Consider the following 26,510-nt stretch of genomic DNA (forward strand, 5'->3'; position numbering starts at 1 on the left):
TGCAACAATGATTTCAGGAGTAGAATCCTTAGTGCCCCTTACTCATTTAGCCCATCCCCCCTCCCACAACCCCTCCTGTAACCCTCAGTTTGTTCTCCATATTTATGAGGCTCTTCTGTTTTGTCCCCCTCACTGTTTTTATATTATTTTTGTGTCCCTTCCCTTATGTTCATCTGTTTTGTCTCTTAAAGTCCTCATATGAATTAATGGATGAATGGATAAAGAAGATGGAGTATTACTCAGCAATCAAAAAGAATGAAATCTTGCCATTTGCAACTATGTGGACGGAACTAGAGGGTATTATCCTAAGTGAAATTAGTCAGTCAGAGAAAGACAAAAATCATATGACTTCATTAACCACCACTTTCTTGAAGTAGATATATACATTCTAGAATTTGGCAATAAAATATATTTTAAAATGCCTACATTTTTAAAACTTACATGATCAATTATTTGATTAACTTCTGTAAATATTAAAAAATTAAATTAATTAGTTAAATAATTAGTTTTTTAAATTTTTTTTAACATTCATTCATTTTTGAGAGACAGAGACAGAGCATAAGCGGGGGAGGGGCAGAGAGAGAGGGAGACACAGAATCCAAAGCAGGCTCCAGGCTCCGAGCTATCAGCACAGAGCCTGATAGGGGGCTCGAACTCACGAACTGCGAGATCATGACCTGAGCCGGAGTCAGACGCTCAACTGACTGAGCCACCCAGGTGCCCCAATAATTTGTTCTTTTTGAAATGAACCACAAGGGAATGATGCAATTCTAAGCGGCATCTTACAAAAGGATCGGGAAGATGTAATATTTATTCACCCTCCATGAGAAAGTATATGGAATAACAGCAACAATATCTGCACTTAACATTAATTGTGCTCCTACTATGTGCCAGGCATAATTAGAGGTTTGACATTTTACTTCCTTGATAATCCTAAGGATTAAATATTTAATATTAAAATTTAACAAATGAGAACATTGAGAATAAGAGAGGAAAAACACTTTGATTTGATCAAAATTCAAATTGAGGCTAATTTAGAGCAGTTGGCCAATGTTGAGCCTCCAGTAAACTATGGTGTCTGGAATGAATAACTTGAGCTAACACTGGACCCCACTCCTCCTGCTCATGGCCTCTGTGCTCCTAGGGACAAAATGGACCAATTTTCCCTGCCCATCTCTTGGTCACTGTCTCAGGGACAATAAAAAGAGCCAAGGTAGAATTTAAAATGGTAAATTACACACCCTTTGCAAATGACCTTATCTATCTTATATCTTACAGATCTATAGTTGTCTTCAAAATCTCTGTCTATATTGGAATACTTCATATGTATAAGTCAAAACTGCTTATAAAATATAGCTATCCAAACATATCTCCAAATTCTGATAAATCTACATGAAATAAAAGAAAATAAATTATAAATTAAAAGATTATTCAATGGAGTATTAGTTTTTGAAATATTCCTCCCATCTCTTCCAAAAATAAGTCACATGACCTTGGCCAACCTTAATCACTCTGAGTATTAATTTCTTCATTTTTGAAAATAAGAATTTGTACTTTATAAGCTCCAAGGTTATTAATGTTATGACCCTAAAAACAAATAGTAAAACGTTAAGGAAAGAAGTGGTGCTAAATGAAAGTGTATTTCCTGAATTAGTAAGAAGAATATTCAGAGACTTTATTACATTAGACCATTCTAATACAAAATACATAATGGACTAGCTATATAACTTTTTGTTGTTGTTTATCATGCTACATAGCTCAAAAACTCCCTTTATAAATTTATTTATGTTATTTATTTAGGTAAACTTTCCTCCCTACAAAATCAAAATTACATAAATGCAAGACTCAATTTTAATCCAGATGACTTAAAAATAGATTTTTAAAATAAATTAGCCCAATTTTTGCTAAACAGCAACACTCAACTAAAATATTGTTTCCATCTCTTCCATGAGGCTTTTAAATCTTGAAATCAGAGTGAATCTTTCTTTGCAACTTTCTTGGCCAGGAAGACCTTACAACTTCCCACAGTTTTCATAGGCTTGTCTTCTCTCTCCACATTAAATTCTCCATTCTTTAGAATTCTTCAGTCAACTCTCTTATTATTACTATACATTTTCTTGTTACGAGATCTCATTTTTTCTCATGAATTTCTCTCTTTTATATGTTGATAACACAAATTCTAACTTTATCCCAAGGCTCTTTTAGTCTATGATTATAGCCTACTTCTATATCCCCAAAGTCTTTCAAATCCCCAAACCAAAGCACTGTTTATTTCTTGACTTAGTTGGTAGTTATCAACACACCTCATCTGCTAACTGAAAGCTACAGAATTTTGTTTTACCATTTCCTCTTGCTCACCACTTCTAATCAGCTGCGTTGTTTCCTCTATCAAAAATGTCTCTCATATCTGCCTATTTCTTTTCTTGGCTAGAGGCAGACTTCTCAGTAGAATTCATCATTTTCTCTTCTTGTGACACTACAATAAGTGGTCTCTGTCACCAGTCTAATTCTTCCAGGCTTCCTACTACCCTGCTATAAGCTTTATCATTTTAAATACAATTTTGTTCATGTCACTATGAAAACTACAGTACTCATTGAGAGTGCTCATAATACTGTTTTAATTTTTTAAAAAAAGATTGAAAACAGCCTGACGGATCCATTAAATAAATGGTGGTACAGTCACATTATAAAATATGATGCAGCCTTTTAGATGATGATGTAATACACCTCCATTTATTGATAAAGATGATGAAATTGCTAAGAAAAAGCATTCTAGTGAATAGTATGAATAGCTATTATCACTATGATTGAGTAAAAGATGTTACTGAGCACTATAAACAGCAGTATCAAAATTTTATATCAAAAAGACATATGCTGGCAAATGTTAGCAAGGAGCTTCTTGAAAGGAAGAAAATATATCTTTACATTGTTAGTATACAGCACTCTATTTCACACATAGTAAGAACTCAGTAAAACATGTTAGACTGAATGTACAAATTAAGAAAGGGAGGCAATTTTGCACTGATTTAGAGGAGAATAGGAGGCTTATACAGGAAAAATCTAGAGGAAAAGAAATCCAGGAGGAACTATACCAAAACACTAACAGTGGTTCCCTCTGAGTGTGGGATTATTGATGAATTTTACTTTCTTTGTATATTTCCCGTCATCTTTCATTCTTCTACAATATGGACAATGCATATTAGTACATCATAGGTTCCAAGAAGCTCAGAGAAATCTAAAATGTTAATGCAACCAATTTTCCAAAGCTCATTTGATAAAAACTCCATTTTTTAATAACACAAATGTATCACCTGGACATAGCATTCTGTTCAACACAGTCTGAGAAACGCTTACTCCTTTAACACTCATTCTCTTGCAGTTTTACTGACTGGTGAACTTCAGTGCCCTTGAACAAGCACTTCTTTTCTATGTTCAGCATGTCTGGCCCTTGCTGAATTCTAGTGGCTCCTGCTTGCCTCATGTGTTGAGATTCAGTTCAAATATTATCATTTTTGTGATAACTGCCTACCACTAAGGCTGGGTTGATTGCTCACTCTTCCTGAACACATATTACACTGTATATTTGTTTGACCTGTACTTGTGGCTTTGCCTTACATTTTCTCCCACTTCTATGCCCCTGAAAAGACAAGCTCCTCAAAGACAGAGTATCTTATTCTATCTCTAAAGTGCCCTGCTTTCCTGCTTGGCAGAGACCAGGAAGTCATGACATTGAAGAAGGAAGGGAGGGAGAGAGGGCAAAAAGGGTAAAAGATAAGAAGATAAAAGGCTATGAGTATAATAGACATAAACATAATAGAGACAAATCATGAACATTATAAAAGTGATAAATCATGAAATGTAGTATTACTTCTATAACTAGTAGCCCATACAAGTAGCAGAATCTTCTGCAAAATATATTGTTAGCATGGATTTCAGATGCGGTATATCTTGAGAAGTGTGTGGGTGTGTGAGAAAGTTGAGAGTCAAAAAAAGGACCCACCAGTTTATCTTTTCTTTCACCTTTCATTTAAAAATTCAAATAGATAAGCTGTAAATTAAAACCAAACAAAACGAAACAAAACAAATACAACAGAAAGAGCTAGCTTGAGGACATGCCATTTAATTATGTCGTGATGTTTTTTCCATCCTTTTGCTAATCAACTGAATTATTTTTTCTTGAAACATTGTCTCCAGTGAAAGCATCAAACTAAGTAGAAAAAATGGAAATGTCTGCCCCTCTGAGATCCACATTTATCCATAATGTACTCAGTAGAAAAAAATTTCCTCCTGGTAAAAACACAAAGCTACCTTCTATGACATATAGATTATACATGCCCCTATTTTGATTTGTGCTATCTGAAATGCTACTGTGGAAGATGCTATAATCAGAGAAACTTGAAAAGCATGATATGACACCAAAGTTTCTCATTCTAAACAATAAATATGTGACAAGTAATTCAAACTAGTTTTCTGTCAACATTTCCATAGTATCACAGACCGTAAAATAAAACAAATATCGAAAATTCAAATGATTTTATTTCTTCAGTAGGAAGGAAGCTGACGAAATTTAATCTTTAGTCATTACTCAGAAAATGACTGGCCTATTTTCTCACTCACAAGAATGCAGGGGAAGGTTAGTTCATCTGAACTGTATGAGAAAATATCATGTGATCTGAAACAAAGACATCAGAATATGCTAATTACAGACAATGGTTTAAAACACATAACTATTTATAGTGTGTTTTAATAAGAGATATTAAAAGAAAATATATATTTCTTTTAACATAAAAAACATAATAAACTAAGTAGTAAGTAGAGTTTTCTCCAGAAGGACAACCAGAATCCCATTTTTCAAGAATCCTAAAATAGGTATGTCATTATTTAATTATACTTGAATTTTAGGGAGAAATCGTTTATAACACCTATGTATGTTTTAAAGTAATATGTATAATCTGTATTTGAAACATTAAAAAGAAATCAGAAAAATGTGTGTTTATAAAAGTGACCCCTAGAGGTCACACTTCAGGAATTCTCAAGTTGACTGGATGTATATAAAGGAATATAAGAAAGACTCAAGTAAATACTGAATTTGTAGATATAACTAATTCAAATGAATCAACTCTGTTTTGTTTGTTTTTTGTTTTTGTTTTGGTAACCTTCAAAAACAACATGTGAATTTTAAAAATTTACTATAAACTGGATGTGAGTTTCATCCTTGGTGATCTACTGATTGAGACGCCAAGGTTAGTAACATCCTTATTTCAGACCACATAATTTTAAAGTAAAGATATTCTATCACACTTCAGTGCTTTCTCAGCGTCCACATCAGCAGTCCTCAATCTCATTTTTGCTAACATATTACAGATTAGCTTTATAAGTATGAGACGGGCACATAGATATATTCAAAATGTGAAGTTATGAGAAATCACAAAATAATTTTACATGGACATACAGAACTAAATAGCTTGCAATTGCAACACTTACTGACGGCACATCTGTAATGACTTCTCACAATGGACTAAGGAAAAGCAAGATAAACTATTAGTTAAGTGAAATTGTCAGCATGTCTCATTTCTCTTCCACTCAAAAAAGTATACCCAATATAAGTGAGAATAATATAATTATTATAATCTATATTTTAAAACTTCCATACCCTAATATTGGAAATTTTCTAATCTAATGTAATATAAACCTCACAGCTGATATGAACACACAACTGAAAGTAGGAGTAACTGCTTTAATACATGAAACATATAAGAAAGTGAGGTCTATGGCCATTGGGGAATATTCATATGACTATATAAGGGAATTTCGAGAATTCTATTCATTTAAAAGTAATTCCAATCCAAGCCACCAAAATACTTTTAAACTAATAAGTTTAATTAATATGTGTCAATTACTAAATATTTAGTAAGATGTGCTTAAAAGATTTTCAAGGTGATAAAGAAATCCAGCATTCTAAAGACTTCTCACTTATGAATGAACCTGCTGATACTGGCCTCCTTTAAGAGACCATGACCGGGAACATAATTTTTGATGAAAGACAGCACCATTCTATAGTTCATTTCCCATGAAAGGAATAGAAATCACCAATGGATACTTATTGGAAACAATTCCTGTTTTGTTAAATCACAGAGATAGACAATATGTGAATTATAGGATATGTAGCACATAGAATGTTTTTGTAGTTTGTTTTAAAATATGCAGAACTTCTCTGAGCAACATTTTAATATAATTTAATGCAATGTCATATAATACAAATATATTGAATGCTGCACTTCCTTCTGGATTTTTTTCCCCCTTACAAATGAATTACTAAAATCTCATTGATTAATGTTTCCCCTCCTTAAAAGTTCTTACCATTTCTGAATAGTCTTTAGTAAAACGTGTCATTCCATCATTCAAATATCTTCAGTAGTTACTTGTTTTCTAGGATAGAGGTCTAAATCCCATTGCTTGTTTTGCCCCTTACCTGCCAAACTTTATTAAGCTGCAATTTTTCTGTGAAAAGTCCTCTATTCAATTTAGCCAGGTCTTTGGGTTCTTTTAATATACTTGGCTCATTCTCTTCCTTCCTTCTCTACAGAAATGATGTTACCCTCATAATACCCATCCAATCATCCCCCATTGTATTAAGGCCCAATTTAAGTTTCTTGTTCCCTTAAGTCTTTTTGAATTCTGTGTCTTTTATTCATTCTCCATGTCTCCGAATTACAGCATATCCAATTCATTCTACATATGCCAGAACAAAATGCCTCTCTCCCTTACAAAGTAGCTCAGATGTCCTGGGGTCAGCACCAGGTTTTATCTACATCCTCAGGAGCTCCCACACCATGTGACATTTTAAAGTATTTCAGAGGAAAAAAAATAAGTATTTCAGAGGTGCTTGATAAATTCTTAAGTGATTCATAGAGCACCAATGACAGTTACTAAGTAACCAAAGTAAGAAAACTATTGATGAATAATTACCTCTTGATGATCCAAGGCTTAATTATAAAGTGTATGAATTTCAAGATCATTTTTCACACATGAACTAACAATTTCAATTTTTAATTAAAAAAAAACCACAACAATCCAATTGGTTTTTTTAAAGTTAGCAATTCTACTAGATTTTAATTTGATCACAGTAATTATATAGGGAGGTAAAATATCAGAAGCATTTGAATAGTATTGAGTAATTTGTCCATGCTATGGCTTTCTTCTATTAGCAGTAAAGAAGAGGCTATTTGGCTCTACAATAGAATGTCCACGGGGACCCATATTCTAAGACTTGTATTACTTATAGCCTCGTGGGTAAATCATATATGAAACACGCACTTATTTTTAAACGTTTCCTTATGCCAGATGGTAAGCCTACTGTTTTTGTCCATGATATGAATACACATAAATACTTGTCTTATCACACTCTGTAAATAAAAGATTGCCTTTTTAAAAAATTTTGCACTGACACACATTTTTTTTTTACTGACTCACCTACAATAAGTTATGAGATGCAAACAAAACAGAATTGACAAGATTTTGCAAGTCTAGCAATAAAACCAGAAGAAAGAACGTGTGAAAAACAAACATGAGGTTGCAGTACCCCGGCATTTGCATTTGGAAATTCTAAGGGGAAATGTACCTGCAAGCACACATACATATACATTGCTTACTTCTGAAAGACTTTTAGAAAATCTTATTACAATGGTATTGTTAGTTATTTGGAATATATGGGGAGAGGCAGGATCTTGGAGGGTAGCAACTCTGGAGGGTTTAGTATTGGAAGATGGAGGACATGCCGTGCCACTCAATCAGGAAAACAACTTTGGCAGGCAACAGTGTGGCTGTTCGAACTTCACTCTCCCAGCAGGTGTTGCTATGGCACAAGAACAGTCTCTGAGGGATTCAATAGAACACAAAGTGTAAGATGAAAGAACAAAATAGAAAATCATTCTCTAAGTGGCATTCATATTTTCCCTGCTACACAAGCTACAAGTCCAGTTGCAAAGAAACATGGGTTCCGTTCTTGCTGCCTCATAAATACATAAGTGAATGGGAACTTAATCTAAGGTTGCTCATGTAGCATTTGGTTAAATGTAGTTTTCAAGTATCTTGCATTGTTCTGATCTTCATGCAATTTGGTTTTCTAACCTGATTCTAATCTTCTAAGAATCATTAAGATAAATCTGTATCAAAAAGAGAATTTTCTACTCACCTCTTTGGAAAAAGATATGAAAGTTTCCCTTGTTTCTGTGTTTAACTTCCCTTCCCCTGACTTACTGTATGTGTTACTCAGGCAGTGAAATACAGAAATAGCTGATGGTCACTGATTAGTATGTAAAGTCTCACATGTAAAAAACTTAAAAAAAAACTAAAAAACTAGGAGCAAGATAGTTCTGCTTCCTAGTGACTCAAATTATGATAAAATTTCAACAAGGTAGGAATCTGGGCTAGATTTGAGAATGTTGGAAGAAATAAGGACTGCAAAAGAAGCACTTTCTTTTTTGCTGTAATAAGAAAGAATTACAAGAGTCAAACCATCAAATAAAGTACTAAGATCTTTACTAAAATATGACTAGGTTATTTGATAAAAAATAATCTATAACATCATTTCTGGGAAACGGGATCAATTCTTTAACTTAACTCTATGTTATTATGTAAATTCCATTTCATTTTTGTATGTCTTTTTAAAAATAATGTAGAGTAAAACTGGAAAACAGTTATTTGGGCATAAGAAATCAATTTAGATTTTTACCTTTAAAAGTTGAATATTGCACTCTAAACATTTGTTACAGAAACTAAAAATAACAAGGAGGAGAGAGAGAGTGTTATAGTTTAAAGTTAACTCAGAGATTCCCAAATTCCTGAAATTCTTCTGTTCTGTAACATATTTGTGTCCTTGCCTACTCGCTCTTAAAAGTTTATCCAAATACATTCATATGTGTGCATAAATGCACTATCCCTTAAATCAATAGCAAAACATCCTGGGAATAACAAAAGCAGAACAGCATGTATGAAAACTTATGTGTTATTTTAGAGCTAACACCAATTCATTTTAACACACATTTTAGAGCTCCTTCAAAAGATAAATATGCTTAAAACTGAGGGCAAGAGAGATAAATTAGGCCATTCCCTACCTTCAAAAATGCACTATGCATTACAGAAAATGATAGAGAGGATTCTTTGTAACTGGTAATTGCTCATAATTATTTTTAAATCTGATGGCTTTTTTTAGTAGATGTGCAGAGTTTGGGAGAGATTTAAGGTACAAAATTAGAAATGTGACTTGGGCTTAACCCAGCCCACTTTCCAGCTGTCCAATTTTAGGTCATTTTGAGAATTTAATGATAATTTAAAGATACAATGGCACAATGCACACTGGAGTATCCCTGAACTGTGAAGTACTTTGAGTTGTACACTTGTGAAGAGCAAGGCTCAGGGCTGGCAGCCTAATTTCAGATCCTTACTCTACCACCTACTAGGTGCATGACCTTGGGAAAGTCCTCCAACCACTGTCTCGTTTACTCTAAATAAAGTAGCATAATAGTACCAACTACATTTTTTTTAGGACTAAACAATATAATACATACAAAATCTTGAGCACAACGTCCAGCATATAGTAAACACTCCATGTATGTTTATATGTTATTATGTTTTCTTATCAGTGCCTTTTACTGGTGTGGTATCAATGACTGTATTTTATTGTTATACATATATTTCTATATTGAGGGCAAAGATCTTGCTTTATTCATACCCATGATGTCTCAAGTATTGAACATGGGTACACACAGAATCAAAGAAATATTTTTAAAACCATATATATATATATATATATACACATATATATATGTGTGTGTATATATATATATATGTATATATATATATATATATACATATATATATATATACATTGCCATTGTCAGTTCTATTGGAGATACATATGCATTTCAGATGAAAACACTGTTTGAAGAAGATAACATTTTGGAAATGGACAGCAATAAACTTTTTAAAAATCTGAACAGAGGCATCCCCCACTGCCAACCAAGGAAAGAAGGTTGCAGATTTCTTTCATTAGACACAATAATTTGATCAATGAGTTTGGATATTATCCTAAAATGGCACATAATACAGATATCCTAGCTCTCATTCTGTTTCTATGAAGTAAAGGGGCTTGGACATTCCTAATACATCTGTTCCTCCCTTATGAGGATGACAAAATGTCAGTGCTGTCCATTTTCACAAAGGTCAGGGTGTTGCCATGAAAACCAGGGACCAGTAAGTAAAAAGGAGCTGTCTGATCATGTTAATTCTGTGATTGCTTTTCTGTGGATGAAGGAATTCTAAATTAAAAGGATGATAACTATAAATTATATATCAAATGCATCTTATGAAAGCATAGCAAAAGAAAGATGCTTTAAAGCAATCCACAATTTATTTTATTTTCTAGAGCAACTGTTGCTCACAGTGGTAAACTCTTCAACGTGGAATGGCTAGAAAAATCAATTTGCTTCTATAATAAAAAGGCCATTTGTCTACTTGTAGAATCCATGTGACATTGTTAGGCCCCTTGTAAATGACCACACTGCACAATGCCTGTGGTTTACAAATTCCCTAATTACACCACTGATTGTGTATCATTGAATATGCCTTATCCTGTGGAAATAGACACTACTACCATTTTAATAAACATTTTGACATAAAATGAAGCTGGCTCTTTCACGCTTTGTCAAGAGCAAGATGAAACAACCAGTGAACACAATGTTCCATCAACAGATCAAGGCCACATGTTCTTTACAGCAAATGAGGCTTAATTGACAGATCTGTTAGTAGGTAACTAACTGGTCAATTAAAAAATAGGTTTCTTTTTTATTACACATGAACACTTTATTAACAAATATTCTCCCAATGAATGATTGCACTTTATGGTCCCTTCTGCCAGTCTGCAGAAGTGTAGAATGATACAATAAAAATATGAGCCCAATTTTAAAACCAAATAAAAACTCATATAATGCCATAGATTGGAATGAGACATAACTCATTCTGAGCTCATATGTGAGTGTGAATAGAGTACCATTTTATTAATATGGTTTTACATTGCATTTTATTCCTAAGCAAGGATATTTCTGCTTAAATGTCAACTAAATACATTTTGTTTACAAATATTGTTTAGACAGACTCGGTAAAAGTGGACTACTTATGTTTCATTTATAGTGGACTGTAATTCACACGAAATCCATTTTAGATGCAGACATTTGAACTGCCTGTCATTTTATTTTTTCTACTTCACATATTTAAATTACCAGTATATTTCATATTGTGCACAACAGCCTTCTTTAAAGTGCAATGATATGCTTCACATTTCACATCTTTTTAATCTAGTCATCACTGATGGAAGATCTCTAAACTTGGGGAAATTCTGACTTATTTACCTGTCATATACTTGAGGGGAGTCCAGCATTCTCAATTCTTCAGTTTCCCTGCAAATCACTGCCATGTCCCCTTTTCTAAAGCTTTCAGTCCTGGTTCTAAACGGCCTCTTAGGTTGACTTTCGCCAACAGGTCTTCTTAGGCTCCAATTGTTTAGTCAAAGATGTATGAAAGGCAAACACATTATGATTTGAGAATTCTGAAATGAATTCACTCATTGAAAATACATTTCTCACAGTTTATCTCTGGAGTCTCAAATCTCATTTCGTGAGCTCATTCAATTCAGAGGGTATGTGTTTTATATAAAAGGCAGCCATAAGTGACCTCTGTTCAACACCTTACTGTGCTACTTAGAAACTCTGAGGCCTAGTAAAGTTACTTATGCTTTCTAAAGCTCAAGTTTCTCATCTGTAAAATGGATATAATCACAGCAGTACGTACTTCAAGGGGTTTTCCAAGGATTCAATGAAGTACTCATTTTAAATTATTTAGCCCAGCAACTAGAATATAATAAAAGCTCCAAACTTCATAGATTATCACTTCTTGTAAGTAGGTATTCTATGTTATGTGGTCTATAATTTACTTTTAATCTTCCACATATGGTAATGTTTTGTTTATTTTGTGTAGTTATATATATGTGTTCAGTCTCTAAGCTGCATGCTTGCATTTCATGCATTTTTCTGTTTTTATTAAGCTGCGATATAATTTTTTTTAAAAAAATGCTTCACTGTAAACAATGTGATCTATGTTTATATGCTGTAACTTTTAATGTATATTCTAGGGTTATGGTTATTTAAACCATGCCACTCAGACCCCAGGTGTGGTTAAAGTAGTATTTTAAATACCCAAACCCTGGGTTTACTCTTCTCAGGAAGCTAGGATAAGTATAACGATGTTGAGCTGCACTAGAGGATTTTTAACCTAGCATAACATTGAAAGTGGTCTTCTGTGGTGACATGAATACTGTTCAAGCTGTGTACCTTGGTTAGAATAAGGTAAGGCCTTACTCTGCTTTTGTGAGTGGAATATAAGACTGGTAAATGGAACCTAACATCCTACCACTCTTTGGAGTGGTGTTCTCAGAGCAGGAGAGAAAGGTGTGTTCCATCATCAACAGAGGGCATGGCATATGATCCAACCAGGTTACCTGAATCTCTTTTGGAATATTTTAAGACCTCCTTTAGTGACCCTTTCATGCAAGGCCCTTGTCAAATTCAGAATCACTGAGATGGTGAAGGGAAATAGCCATTTAATGTAAGGTGATGTGACATTTTATAGCATGCTGCAAACTCTTATACTGGACTTATACAATCTGAGATTGTAAGCTTAATTCATAATGTGGCTATAGGAACTAAGAAAGTACCTAAGCTTTGGGGTCCATTTCCCTCTCTATAAAATAAAACGTATTAGGTAATCTATAAACGTCCTCAATATTTAAAAACTATGCCAATAAATGAGACATTTAGAAATCTTTTAAAAATGTTTTACAAAGTAGGTGTCTGAGGACCTGCCCCAATCATCTTTTATTTTAAAACTAGATATTCAAAATTTATAAATTTTCCAAAATCATATCACCAAAATTCCAGTTGTAGTGATTTTCTAAATGTATTTAATCTCTTTCCTAACCTCACTGATATGCCACAATGAAGGATGAAAAATTAAGACGGAAAATTAATAAGGTCCTTTTACTAAAAAAATGTATTCATTTGTAAGCATATTCTTTGGGGAAAGTTCTTTGCATTAATGGTAGCTCTAATTTCTATTTTGGAGCTCTTAAAAGAAATAGCTTTGATTTAAGACATTCTAATATGTAAAATGAAACCTACATGCTACACACAAGTTAACTCACTATACTAATTGTTCTAGCGGATGCTAGAAGATCTAGGATTCTAGAGTACCTGCTTCCACAAGAGCAAAATGATGATCAAACTATTAGTCTATGGATCTAGTCTCCACGGCTACTTCTATTCATCTCTCTGTTCCTCACCTGATAATGGTAGATTGATAGTGTCACCTACAAACACAAAATTATGAAGTGTGGTCATAATCACATAAATAGTAAATATAATGTTATTTCCCATAACTCTATCCTCTTCTCTAGGCAAAAGATCCAGAGTAAGTTTTTATATCATAGCTTTAAATAATATACCCTAGCCTATATTCTATTCTTAAGTACAAATTTAATGGAGAAATTTATTGTTCATCAATTAATGGATAGACTGTCATCTTTAACTCTAGTAACTAAATTATTGATAGTTAGTATAATTTTAAATGCAAATTATGAAACTAACTAATAGTGTTTAGTCCTCATAAGATTAGATAAACCTATATTTAGTCATTTAAAATTCAAATAGTTCTTATGCCCTCATTGCTTGCATTTATAAAAGGATGAAGAGTATAGGAAGCATAAATTGGGTATTTTTTCCTATTTCCCATTGATCTGTTCTTATCTTACTTGTTCTTATCTTAATGCAATCCAGGAATTTCAAAAAGTGTTTAACTCTGCCAAGTGAAGAAAATATTCAACACAAGACATGGTAATTTTACAATAGCTAAATTAGCCATTGTTAAACTATAACCTGTAAGGTAGAAACTTTGTTTTGGTATTTGTGGGGTTGGGGGGGAAAGCATATTTTAAGATGAATAACAGGGAAACTTATAAGTCCAATGTTACTTCCATAATTACAGATATTCAAGTTTATGTGAGATAATTCTAATTACAAACATGATTAAAGTTTATTGAACTATTATAGAAAATACAGAATTTTTGCATTTATGCCCTCCCAAAATATAAATAGCAAAAACATTGATACAATTCATGCTTTTCAAAACAACTTGTAACTTACTGATAAGGCTAACTAAAAGCATTTTAAATATTCCGTATCTCATTGCAACTGATCTCATTGCAAAGAGAATTAGTGTAATTGTTACTTTTTGTAAATCTCTCTTTCTCTCTCTCTCTTCCCCTCTATTCCACTCACCCTCTCTCCCTTAATTCACAATCCTTTCATTAGAAGAAAGGTAAGAGCTGCTTCCATTGTCAAAATTCATTCATCAATATTAAAGTACCTGGGACAAACAAAATCTTTCACATGCCTCTTCATGCTGATGAAGAGATATTAAAGGTCCTACAGATGCTATAAATACATAAGTTTTCCCCGGGGTATTCCTTCTTCCACACAAATTGAGGAGCTCTTTTTCCTTATGTCCATTTTTTTTTTCTTTATAATTTTTGCTTTTTTCCACCATTTCCTTGGATATATTTTACCTTTGTTTCGTATTCTCTTCGTGGACAAGTTCATCCACTTCTAATTAATGCAACTGCTTGTGAAATCCATGCTCTACTTGTGACCTTTCTTTTGGTCATCAAACATGATTCTCTAATTGGTAACCAGAAACTCAAGGATGTTGTCCAACCCTTCAGCTATAAATGATCCTAAATCAGTTTGTCCTCTCAAACGTCTCCCACAACCTAAAGTCTCTCACTCAGAAGGTGGCATTGCCATGTTCTAAGCAGCTGGAGTATAACATTTTGGAAGCATAAATGAACAATATACTTTGGAAGGGACTAAAGAATTTATCTAAGCAAACAGTTGACAACTATGTGTTGTTAATACCATCTGTGCATGAATTTGGATCAGAATTGTTGCCCAAATATCATCTTACATAGAAGTCCTAATATAAGAGAGATATATGCTTATCTCTGATTGAAACTGAAAAGAAAGGGGGGGATTATAAAACTTCCAGCTGGTTATTTACTGTCTCTCTCCAGTTCAGTAGCCCTTGAAAATATTTCCCCCAAATCCCTAGTTATCATTAGAACACCATTTAAAACCAGTTACCCACTTGATTCCTTTATTCTACAGATGAAAAATCTTGAGGTCCAGACAGACCCAAGGTCATAAAGCTATTAAGTGGTAAATATGGGCCTGGACCAAGTCCATAGCTTTGTTCTAATGTCAGTCAGGCTTTCTCCCTCTCTCTCTCTCTCTCTTAAATTTTTTTTTTTTAACCTCTCTCTGTCTTTTAAAAATTTATTTATTTAAATTCAAATTAGTTAATATACAGTGTAGTACTGGTTTCAGGAGTAGAATTAGTGATTTATCACTTGCATATACCACCCAGTGCTCATCCCAACAAGTGCCCTCCTTAATGTCTATCACCCATTTAGCCCATCCCCCTATCCAAAACCCCACCAGCAACTCTCAGTTTGCTCTCTGTATTTAAGAATCCCTTATGGTTTGTCTCTCTCTCTCTGTTTTTATCTTATTTCCTGATGCCAGTCAGACTCTCTCTTAAGCTGACTTGAGAGTATTGGTCACTGACTAAATTGTCCCTTAGCAGGAGAGGTTATAAGTGCTCCCCAGTGCCTCATCTGATTCTTATTAATTTCTTCAGCTGAAGAAATAGCTCCTCCCCTCCCCCACTCCAAAATGAGGGTGTTTTGTTTTGTTTTAATGTTCTTTTTTTCCCACTCTATTTCTTTAATCTCTTCCTTAAAAATACTCCAAAGATATAGTGGAGAGATAAGGAATCTAAGATGCAAAGAGGTTTTATTGACTTCTCAGATGACATTCATGAGTGACATTAATATTCACATCCATGAAGGACTGCCTAGCCCCACTGCCTTTTTGCTTAATAAAAATTTTGTTTTCTCTCTCACATTATCTCTAAATGAAACTATTTTATATCTCCACCATTCTTCCTCTAATTGTCTCTTTTTGGAACTCTGAAGATTCATCCAATGAATAGCCTCCCCCCCTCCCAAATGCCAATCTGATCATACTCACCCCTTGATAAAGTTCTTTGGTCATTCTTGCTTGAGTGAATGAGATCTAATTATATGCATTTTCTTCTAAGATCTAGGGACATACAATCCTTATTCTTAATCCAGTTCAGATGCCACCTGTTCCATAGAACTCTTGCTGACCAGATTCAATCATTTCATGCTATATGTTTCTATATTTCTCTGATAGCTTGTGAAGCAACTCTAGACTTCATCTGTTATTAAAGTTTTCAAGTGTATTCTCACTATGATATACAATCAATTATGAATTATACCCTATTTGTTTTTATTTCTTCCATACCTCCTTTCCTACAGTGGTTGTTGAATAAAACTTTTTTTTTTTGGATTGAATATGCACTATGTTTCATGAATTAATTCCAGAATTGCAGGTGACAACTATACTTAATTTCTCTCTGCTATATTAGAACACTTGGCTTTATTCCTTCTTGCACTGTAAATTAGCTTTGCCTCTCAAATTTAAATTTCCAAGCCTCAATATTCCTCCACTAAGGGCAGTTTCTTTAGGGCTGACAGACTGTGAAATAAAGGTCTTATATACCAGATGGAAGGAAAAAATACCAATATTGTGAGCTATCAATAGTGTGTACATTTCTTGTGGAGGGTTTCCTGTCTCCATTAAGATGACTTCAGAAGTTTCAGGAGTCTTTTTGTAAAGAACTTTGCCTTATTTTTGTGTAATTTAACAATTTTTCTCTTAGGTCATTCGGCACATTTTAATATGGCACTTGGTAAGACTTCTGAAAGTATCTTTACCTTAAAAACATTCAAGTATGGGGTTTTGACTATTTGAATGGTTGTTATCAAAGACAACACAGAATTGGTCATAAGCTCCAAACACCACAATCCCCATTAAGCTACCTGAAATTAAATGATAATAATAAGAATAATGCAAACAATAATATTTGATATGGACAACTGATATTTTCTCAAACCTACTTAAGAGTGAGTATAGACATCTTTAGAAAATTTTGCTATTTCTGCTATTTTTCTTTTATTATTGCAAACATACAATCTGAATTAAAGCCATATTAGCTATCCAAACACAGATTCCAGACAAGTTGCCTGGCCACTCCAACACTTCCGAATTGTTGCATTTATAGGTCTCCTTTGTAGAAAATCTGCATCAGCCACTGAGCAATACAAGATTTACATAAATGAGCAGAAGAAATAATTCCAAATTATTAAATAATTTTAAAGTTAAAACATTTAATATAAGGAGTAACACTTATTTTCAAATAGGCAAGGTTAAGCATCAAATATTCTTGGTAAACTTTAACATACCTAAATATGAATTTATATAGCCACACCTACCATACAGGCCATCAGAAATACCATCCTTTACTGAAAGCACAAATGAAAAGAATTAGGTATCTCTCTGAGTATGCATAGCCCAATATTTCCTAAGGAATGTTCTGGGTATGTGGTGATTAAACACGGTATTTTGCAGTTCAGTGTCTCTCTGGGAAATTCACTAAGTACAATAGCAATTTAAGGCTCTAAGTACCACAGTAAAGATATATGCTAGCTACATTTAGTTCCAGTCCCAGTGCTGTAAATGAAGAGGAAAGCCTATGAAGAGAAAGTGGGAAAGTGTGTACAAGAGATAATTCACCAGTTTTTAGAGTGACAGTCTCTTTACTGACACACTGCTCAAAACGCAATGCTTCTTCTTGACCCGTATCAAGGACAGATATAATACCCCTTCCAATAAGCACAAGAGTCAACTGAGAGAAGAAGCTTCAGCATTGAGAGTAAATTCAGTCTGTAAGAACCAGTCCTGCCTGAGGCCAGTGTGAATAGTAGCCAATCAGCCTTTCAGAAAAAAGCACACTGACCCCATAATCAGGAGACTCCAAAATTCAGTGTATCAAATTTTTTTAAAGTTTTTTTTCATTGTCTCCTCAGCTATTCAAAACAATTTTTTAAATGTAGAAACAGATAAAAGATAGCTCTAAGAGGTCACAAGCAGAATAGGGATGGCAGCAGAAAATCTTGTGTGTTAGGAAGGAGATTTGAGCTATCTCAAGTAATCTCAGATCTTAATGCATTAATTCTAGAACTTGGACCATCCTAGCAGACAATTTCAGCTTAACCAGGAACCCAATAAGATATACAGATGAATAAGAAATAGAGAAAGGCTGAGATTTCACCTCAGTCTATAGAAAATATATTAGTATTTGTACAGACAAATAGCAGTTATTTGTGGGTTTAACTTAGTTTCCTAGTAAGTCCATAAGAATTCAGCTTTGTTACTATTTTAATTCTTAATAGAGTTCCAACAATCTAGGTTAGATTTTAGCACAACATGGTCTGAGGCAAAATATGGCCCACAACCTGTTTTTATAAATAAAGTTTTATTAGGACACAGTCATGCCCACTGTATGTGGAAGCTTTCCTACTACAACAGCAGACTAAGATAGTTGCAACAGAAACCTCAGCCTACAAAGCTGAAAATATTTACTATTTGGACCTTTCTAGAAAAATATTGCTGACCTCTGTTCTTCACCATTAATTTGTAGGTCATGGACTGAACTTCATAATTTTGGAGTCAAGGAAGAAAATGAATTTTTCTGGGTCTAGTAACTGAGTAAGTGATTACATAACTTTTCACTGCATGGAAGTTTCCTCTTATCAAAGCATTGTCAGATCTTACATGCATTGGTTTTATTTATGATTTCCTCTTACATGAAAGGGTCTATCTTTCACTACAGTCATTCTATAGAACTTCAGTTTTAATCAGCAGAATTTCATGCGTTTCTATTATTCTTTAACTGAAAAAGGGCAAAGAAGCCAATTAATGAACAGGGCTTAATCATTTTTCTTTTGCCTTCCAGCTCATTAGCTATTCTTATTAGTTGTGTATTATATCCCTGTGTTATCAAGAGCGTTTAATTTCACAGGTGTGAATGCTTGTACAAACATTTGTTAACCATCATATTTATAGTAACCAGTCAGGTAGTCAGCAGTGAAGCTAAAATTTCAAAATTATTTTCTCAGTTGGTCAGCTCTGTGTGCCTATGCTTATGGTTTAATCCTCTAAATCTTGCTCAATTTTCTGCTATACAAAATGCTCATGTATTCTAACAAGGGAGGAGAAAATCATCAAATCTGTTTTGAGTCTTCTGCTCTATTTGCCCACCAGATGTCTCACCACGGGAATTCCACAGATCGCCAGTCTCACTGCTTATATTTTCTAGCATGATGCAGATGCTTCTGAGTTTCCTATAAACCTACACGTTTGTCAGGTCATGCAAAGAAGTACATGCGAACTAGTAAGTACCTAAGGACTTTACCTCAGAACGACCCTGGAGGAAGCAATAGAGTAATTCTCAGCAAGCCTTCTGAAAATTAAATAGTTACGGTAACAATTATATTTTAAAATGAATTAACAATCAGGTGAAAAGATTTTAAGAGTTGGTTTTAACTATTGCTGGGATTTTAGGCTAAAATTCACATGCTTTTTTCAGCAAGTATGGGGAAGATCTTTATTTTACAAAATTGAACTGTAACAATGAAAATTTCAGTATATTTACTTTTAACTGATAAATTTATAATTAGTACAATGTGTTTTTTAAAGCTATCTACTAGATAAAATATAGCTTCCATAATGATAGCAATAAAATTGAAATGAACCAATACAACTTATCTTTATCAATTACTATCAATCCTATAGTAAAAGCAGAACATGAGAATCATGTAATATTTCCAGGATTTTCTTCATCCTGTATATTTTGCCAGCTGTACCCTCCTCCCTCCACTATTCCTAACACAATGCCATTTCTATCAAGATTTAACTCAAATGTCATTTTCCTCTGAAACTTTCCTGGGCTAATATTAAAGAAAGCATTCACAGTTCCTACAGAAATATGATCAAATTTAAGTACAGCTTCCTTCCCACTATAAACTGTGCCTAATTTCTAAGTCACCTGATAACTAAGTAATATGAAAACTTAGATTGTAAGGTCCCTAAGGGAAAGGCCCATTTGTCCATCACCATATGACATGGAGCCAGATACAGAACAATAACAGAAGAATCTGCAAGAAACATGGAATTATTATTATTATTATTATTATTATTACTATTATTATTAGAATGAGAGAGAAAGCATGAGTGGGGGAAAGGGGCAAAAGGAGAGAGAGAGAATCTTTATCAGGTTCCATGCTCAGCACAGAGCCCATCACAGGGCCCAATCACATGATCATGGGATCATGACTTGAGCCGAAATCAAGAATTGAACATTCAACCAACTGAGCCACCCAGGTGCCCCAGAAACATGAATTTTAAATAGACAAAACAAATGCTTACAATAAAACAATCTTAATGCTTGCAGAGTCAGAATGAAAGTAGCTACTAATAATGAATTAATGTGAAAGTAAGACATAATCTATCATCATATATCACAGTTTTTATTATTCAATCAAATGCATGAGGCAAACTCCAAAATAAATACATGTAGCCTTTCTCTTCAATTTTTTTAAAAAATCAAATCATTATCTTTTTAAAATATTAATAATTCTGTAAACTAGGATTTACCTTCCTGAGATATTTTATATTTCAGTTTTAAAAGTCCTCAAAAGCATATCTAGAGATGTGGCTTTCATTAAAAAAAAATGCTTTTCTAACTATATTAGGCAGAATTGCCTTATGGTACCTCATCCTCAGCTTAGTAAAGTTCATATATGTCTCTTAAACACAGTAAGTGATAACTCAGGCCTAAGTGTAAGATTTTTATGAAAAACAAAAGATTTAGAGGCTTTTTTTTAAGTTTAAGATGTCACCCTAAATAGCTTACATTTAACATATAGAAAACATCTAGCACATAAGAAAATCACGACCACTTGGTCAATCCTAAATTCCCTGAAATAGTAATAATATAACTAGCAAAATCCAGAACCGAAGAGGTCCCCACATATTTACTTAAATATTAACAGCAATTTCCTCCTCTTTGACTTCACTCGCCCGACTGTGGAAATTTCCTTTGAATCCTCCCGTGTGGTTCATAGAATTAATGTAGTCCAAGATTTTCCTCCATGTTACAGCTTGTTCATTCTCACTGTTCAAATTCTACCCCCAGGAATACCTCTAAATTTCATCCTAAAGCATTGCTTTAAGTGGAGTCTTCTACTATGTGAGGATAAAAATAATATTTTCAGTACCCATTGAATCACATAATCTCAGATCTGCAGATCTTTATAATGTAATCTGGTATTCCATTCTATTGTAATCAAAACAGAGCATGAAAACAAGTTTTGGCATAAAGACAGAATATGCAATTGCCTCCAGTGAGTGACTCATGCTTTAGATTAAACTTCATCTTCTTCAGGCCTTTCTATCAAAGTTCAATCCCCTGTGCATGTCAGTACCATGCCACCCACACTCACAAGGATCCTGTGCTTAAATTAATGATTTGATGTTGTTACCGTGAAATTCTCAGCAGGTTCTGAACAAGGGATCTGCTTTATATTTCCACAGGACACCATAAATTATGGAGCCATTCCTGCCCTTAATAGTGATAACACCTCAAATCACAGTATACATTGGCGTACTGAATAATGCTTCTTAAAGACAGTAGGAAATTATAAGGGCAGGGAGACAGACACAAAAATGCCTAACTCAGAGTAATAAGAGAAAAGAAAACCTAAAAAGGAAAGCTATGGGCACAAATTAGCTCATGTCTTTATCTAGTAATTATTTTGGGGGGGCCCTGGATGGCTCAGTTGGTTGAGGGTCTGACTCTGGATTTCAGCTCAGGTCAGGAACCCAGGGTCATGGGATCAAGCCCTGCATCAGGTTTCAGACTGAGTATGGAGCCTGCTTACGATTAAGATTCTTTTTCTCTCTCCTTTTGCTCCTTTCCCCTGCTCAATATAAATAAGTAAATAAGTAAACAAATAAGTAAATAAATAAATAATAAATAAATAAAATTACTTTTTGAGTACCTACGAAGTACTATATATTGCTCCAGATGCTGATATTATAATAACAAGCAGTACAGACAAAGGCCTAGACTACATGGAGCTTCCACTCTAAGGAGGAGACAGACAATAACCAGGTCTGTCTGTGATGGGTGGGGGACAGCAAAGGGGAGTGTTTAAGTTTAAAAGAGGACTTAATAGGGCCGCCTGGGTGGCTCGGTCAGTTGAGCGTCCGACTTCGGCTCAGGTCATGATCTCGCACTCCGTGAGTTCGAGCCCCGCGTCGGGCTCTGTGCTGACAGCTCAGAACCTGGAGCCTGCTTTGGATTCTGTGTCTCCCTCTCTCTCTGCCCCTCCCCTGTTCATGCTCTGTCTCTGTCTCAAAAATAAATAAACGTTAAAAAATTTTGAAAAAAAAAAAAGAAAAAAAAGAGGACTTCATATATCTCCTTTTATCTCTAGCATTGTTACATTTGGTAACCAGACCAGATGATAACAGTTTAAGAAACTTTACTTATTATAACTAAACTTTTATTCCCAAGAGGCATTTCTAGAATATTTTCTGCTTTTCTGACATTTCTTTTCACTTAGGATTTTTAGAAATGTCATGAATCAATGCTAGTTACCTTTTCTCCTTTTCTCTTATAGCCCATAGTTTGAAATGGGTAATATAAGTAGTATATTTGAAAATGAGTGTCAGGAGCCACCAGGGTGGTTCAGTCAGTTAAGCATCCGACTCTTGATTTTGGCTCAGGTCACGACTGGACAATTCATAGGTTCAAGCCCTGCATCAGGCTCTGCACTGACAGTGTGTAGCCTGCATGGTACTGTCTCTCCTTCTCTCTCTCTCTCTCTCTCTCTCTGCTTGGGATTCTCTCTCTCTCATTCTCTCTCTGCCCCTCCCCTGCTTATTCACTCAGGCACACACTCTCTCTCTCCCTCAAAAATAAGTAAACATAAAAAAAAGAGAAAAAGAAAATGAATGTCAGAACTAATTTTGTAGATATTATATAATACTCCTTTCTTCTGTCCATTCTATGTTCCCTCTTTTGTCTAAGTTTAATGTTGAATGAACTATGCTACCATCAGACAACTCTGTTTCGATAGCAGTATTGATTGTTTGGATCTGGGTTTATGTCACTGGTTCCAGAAAAAAAACAAAAACAAACAAACAAACAAACAAAAAAACCAAGAAGCAAACAAAACCACACAAACAAGCAAACAAAAAAAGCAGTGTTCACAATTTAGTGTAGACCAATTCTGGAAAATCGTCCCTCAAAAATAAGGACAGATAATTCTGGATCTTACAAAACTGTTCTCACTCTTACAGGAAATAACATTGTGGGATGTCACCTAGCACACTGATGTAGGCAATCAATGGATGTCTGTTGACTGAATGAAAACATAAACAATGATGACTAAGCATATCAACAGCTTTCTATGAGATATCCTAAAATGGTGCTAGCACCAGCTTGGAAATAAAGTTCAGGTAATAGTTACTATCAAAATAGTTATTATTATCATTTTGCCTAGAAAGTGACTTCTGCCAAACACAAGTAACTTTCATCCCTCTAACCTCCTTTCACATTAACCGTGGCTGATAAAAATGAAATATCTCTTAGAAATAATGCGGAATGGTGAAAAGTAAGCACATGTGGTCAGCCTGAAGATGGACCTATGTCCCTTAAGGAGTAAAATCAATCCAGTGTCCACCGGAATTTAAATCATGAGAAGACACAAAATCACAAGTCAATCTGTTACCACACGAGAGTCAAAATGCCGCCTGACTGGAAAGGAAAAGCCGTTTAAATGTTCTCAAAACAGAGTATATCTGCTGGCGACATCTGTGCTCTATGTTTTCAACACGTATTATTCACCCTAGAATTATACAAAAATCCTAAATTGAAATTCAGTCTGGTAACAAGCTGGCAAAACAAAGCTACGTTGGTGTCGTCCCCATGCATACTGATTGCAGTTCACAGAATCACAAGGCTTTTTAAAAACATCCTAAGAGGTAAGCTAGCATGTCCTCCCATACCAAAGTCCTATAATTTACCTCATCTACAGATGTATGTTTAGTCGAGAGAAAATTGATAACACTTTCATTTTTAACTTTAAAAGAAGGAATTTCACTCCAGTATATTTTTATATTTAACCGTTCCCACTGTGAAGAGATTCTATCATAACGTTCTTCAAAAAGCCACATCGGATTACACATTTAACACTTTTATCATTGGTTTGAATTGGTGGAAAATGCATTTTTTATAAATCTTGTATTTGAATACTTTCAAATGATCTCTTAGTATTTGCTTCTTAGGACTAAATATTTTGTTTGTTTAAAATTCCCAAAATTTGTCTTAACTCTTTAGGAATTTGTTAACTTTATTAATTAATATAATTTTAGGCTCTACAGAGGGCTCCTAGTTAACTTAAAAAAAAAAAAAACACCTGTTACTATTTAATCTGGAAGCCTATGTCTATCATAGCCAATGCTATTACTGTTACTCACACTACTTCTGTAAAGCCTCCTATAAACCTAAATCAAAACAGAAGTAACAATGTCTTTTAACGTGATATTTATTAGACATTCAGAATGTTAGGACTGTGGTTTTAGGAAATGGAAATAAGAATGTTCTTAGCTTGACTGAAAACTATTTTGTCTGCTAAACATAAAGAAATGATTTTCAATGCAAACATCTTTTGCATCACAAATATGCTTCTTACCTGTGCTGCTGGATATATTAACATCAATACTGATATCAGATATTCCTCCTCCCTTCAGAGATGCTACACATGTGTATGTCCCAAAATCCGTGAATTTTAAATCAATGATGTCCAAGTTTGTCGTTCCCGGGGAGACATCCGGATCAGTCTGTGTAATAACCATCCGCTCAGAACTTCTCAATGGACGACCATTTTTAAACCAACTAAATGTTAACTCCTCAGAAGGAACAGCTTCTACTTGGCAAGATATTTTCACCTCACGCCCAATCTGGATGTTGTCATCTTTGTGATAAGGATCTGGTGTGATCCAAAATCGTCCTTTTTTTAATGCTAAAACATAAAAATTCCATAAGTAGTTAGTGTTACTTCCATAATATTAAGGATTCATTCACTCTAGGTAATCATCTCTGGGCTGAAATAAAGTAAAACAAAATAAAACAAAGTGTATATATGTTTCTTTGTTGTGTGCATGTCAAAAACCTCATTTAGGAAACCTGGAAACAGTCTGAAGATGTAAGTCACTTAGAGATTCTAAACACTGATTTTTATAAATTGGATAATATTTTCCAGTGATATAAGATGCTTTGTCTATATATGATACTTAAAAATTGTTGCCAATGAATTTTGAACACATGATGTAACTTGTTTTGTATAAAATCATTTAGGTATTAGACTTAAAAATAACAATATGGATCATAAGCCCAATTCAATACCTGTGCCACCCTTTAATTATGGTGCAATTTCACAGAGAATATTGCACAAATGTCAGATTAAAGAAAATTCTTCTAAGATTTTATCTACATGCTGACCAAAACTAGTTTGGTAAGAATTGAGTCAGTTCATATTCATAAGGCATTTTCATATATTTAAATAACCTGCACTAAAGAGAATTAAAAAAAAAACCACATTTGCTATGACTGTTCTATTTCACCATACATAGATGTTTCCAGTTGAATCTGTGTGCTGGCTCATGCAGATGGCCAGAAGAACCTCTTGGCAGATGGTTTGGAAAACATGCTGTGTTTGTATCCTAACAGCAGTGCTTTCTGGGTCTAAGGGCAGTACTGTTCTCTTAACATGTGTCAGCAGTGATAACTACCAGAGACTTTTGGGGGAGCATCTACTGGCCTCCCAAGGGCCCCAGTTCTAAACTTTGAATGATACCATGGGACTCAATATAGAATAGGGTTTGCACATTTATTTATGGCAGTGATTCACAGACATACATTCTTCTCTTTACTAACATCCTACTCATTTCCCTCCCCCTTAATATCACTTAATATCCCTATATGATAAAATGTGGCATATGCACTGAAACATTAATAATCAGAATAAAATACTGTCCGTTCACTGTTACCATTAACCATATATAAATGACACTGGCAAAAATGATGTGAATTTGAAAGACCTGCAGATAATGGAGGCCTTCTCATTGCATTGTGGGTGACCTTTCTTGAGTTTAACCTGATTTTTCTTAGTTCATCCCATAAAAGCAAGAAAATACCATGGAAATCTTAGAACTATATAAGAATGCACTAGAAATTAAAAAAAAAATTGCTTTTAATTTTATTTGCTAGTCAGCCCCATATATTTTCATATGCTTTTTTGTTTGCAACTGAGTGAGGAGAGATAAATGAATATCAAAAACAATGTTTAT

At 34.1% G+C, this 26,510-nt stretch overlaps 1 protein-coding gene across 1 annotated transcript in view; it reads right to left on the reverse strand.

Annotated features, from left to right (window-relative positions):
* Positions 1 to 26,510, reverse strand: part of MDGA2 (MAM domain containing glycosylphosphatidylinositol anchor 2) — an 856,127-nt gene that overhangs the window by 203,078 nt on the left and 626,539 nt on the right. Inside the window, exon 7 of the mRNA XM_042989635.1 lies at positions 24,854 to 25,183. Coding sequence (XP_042845569.1) covers positions 24,854 to 25,183 — 330 coding nt within the window. The remainder of the gene's footprint in view (positions 1 to 24,853; positions 25,184 to 26,510) is intronic.

Source organism: Panthera tigris, chromosome B3 (assembly GCF_018350195.1).
Source record: "Panthera tigris isolate Pti1 chromosome B3, P.tigris_Pti1_mat1.1, whole genome shotgun sequence".
In the NCBI taxonomy this organism is placed as follows: domain Eukaryota; kingdom Metazoa; phylum Chordata; class Mammalia; order Carnivora; family Felidae; genus Panthera; species Panthera tigris.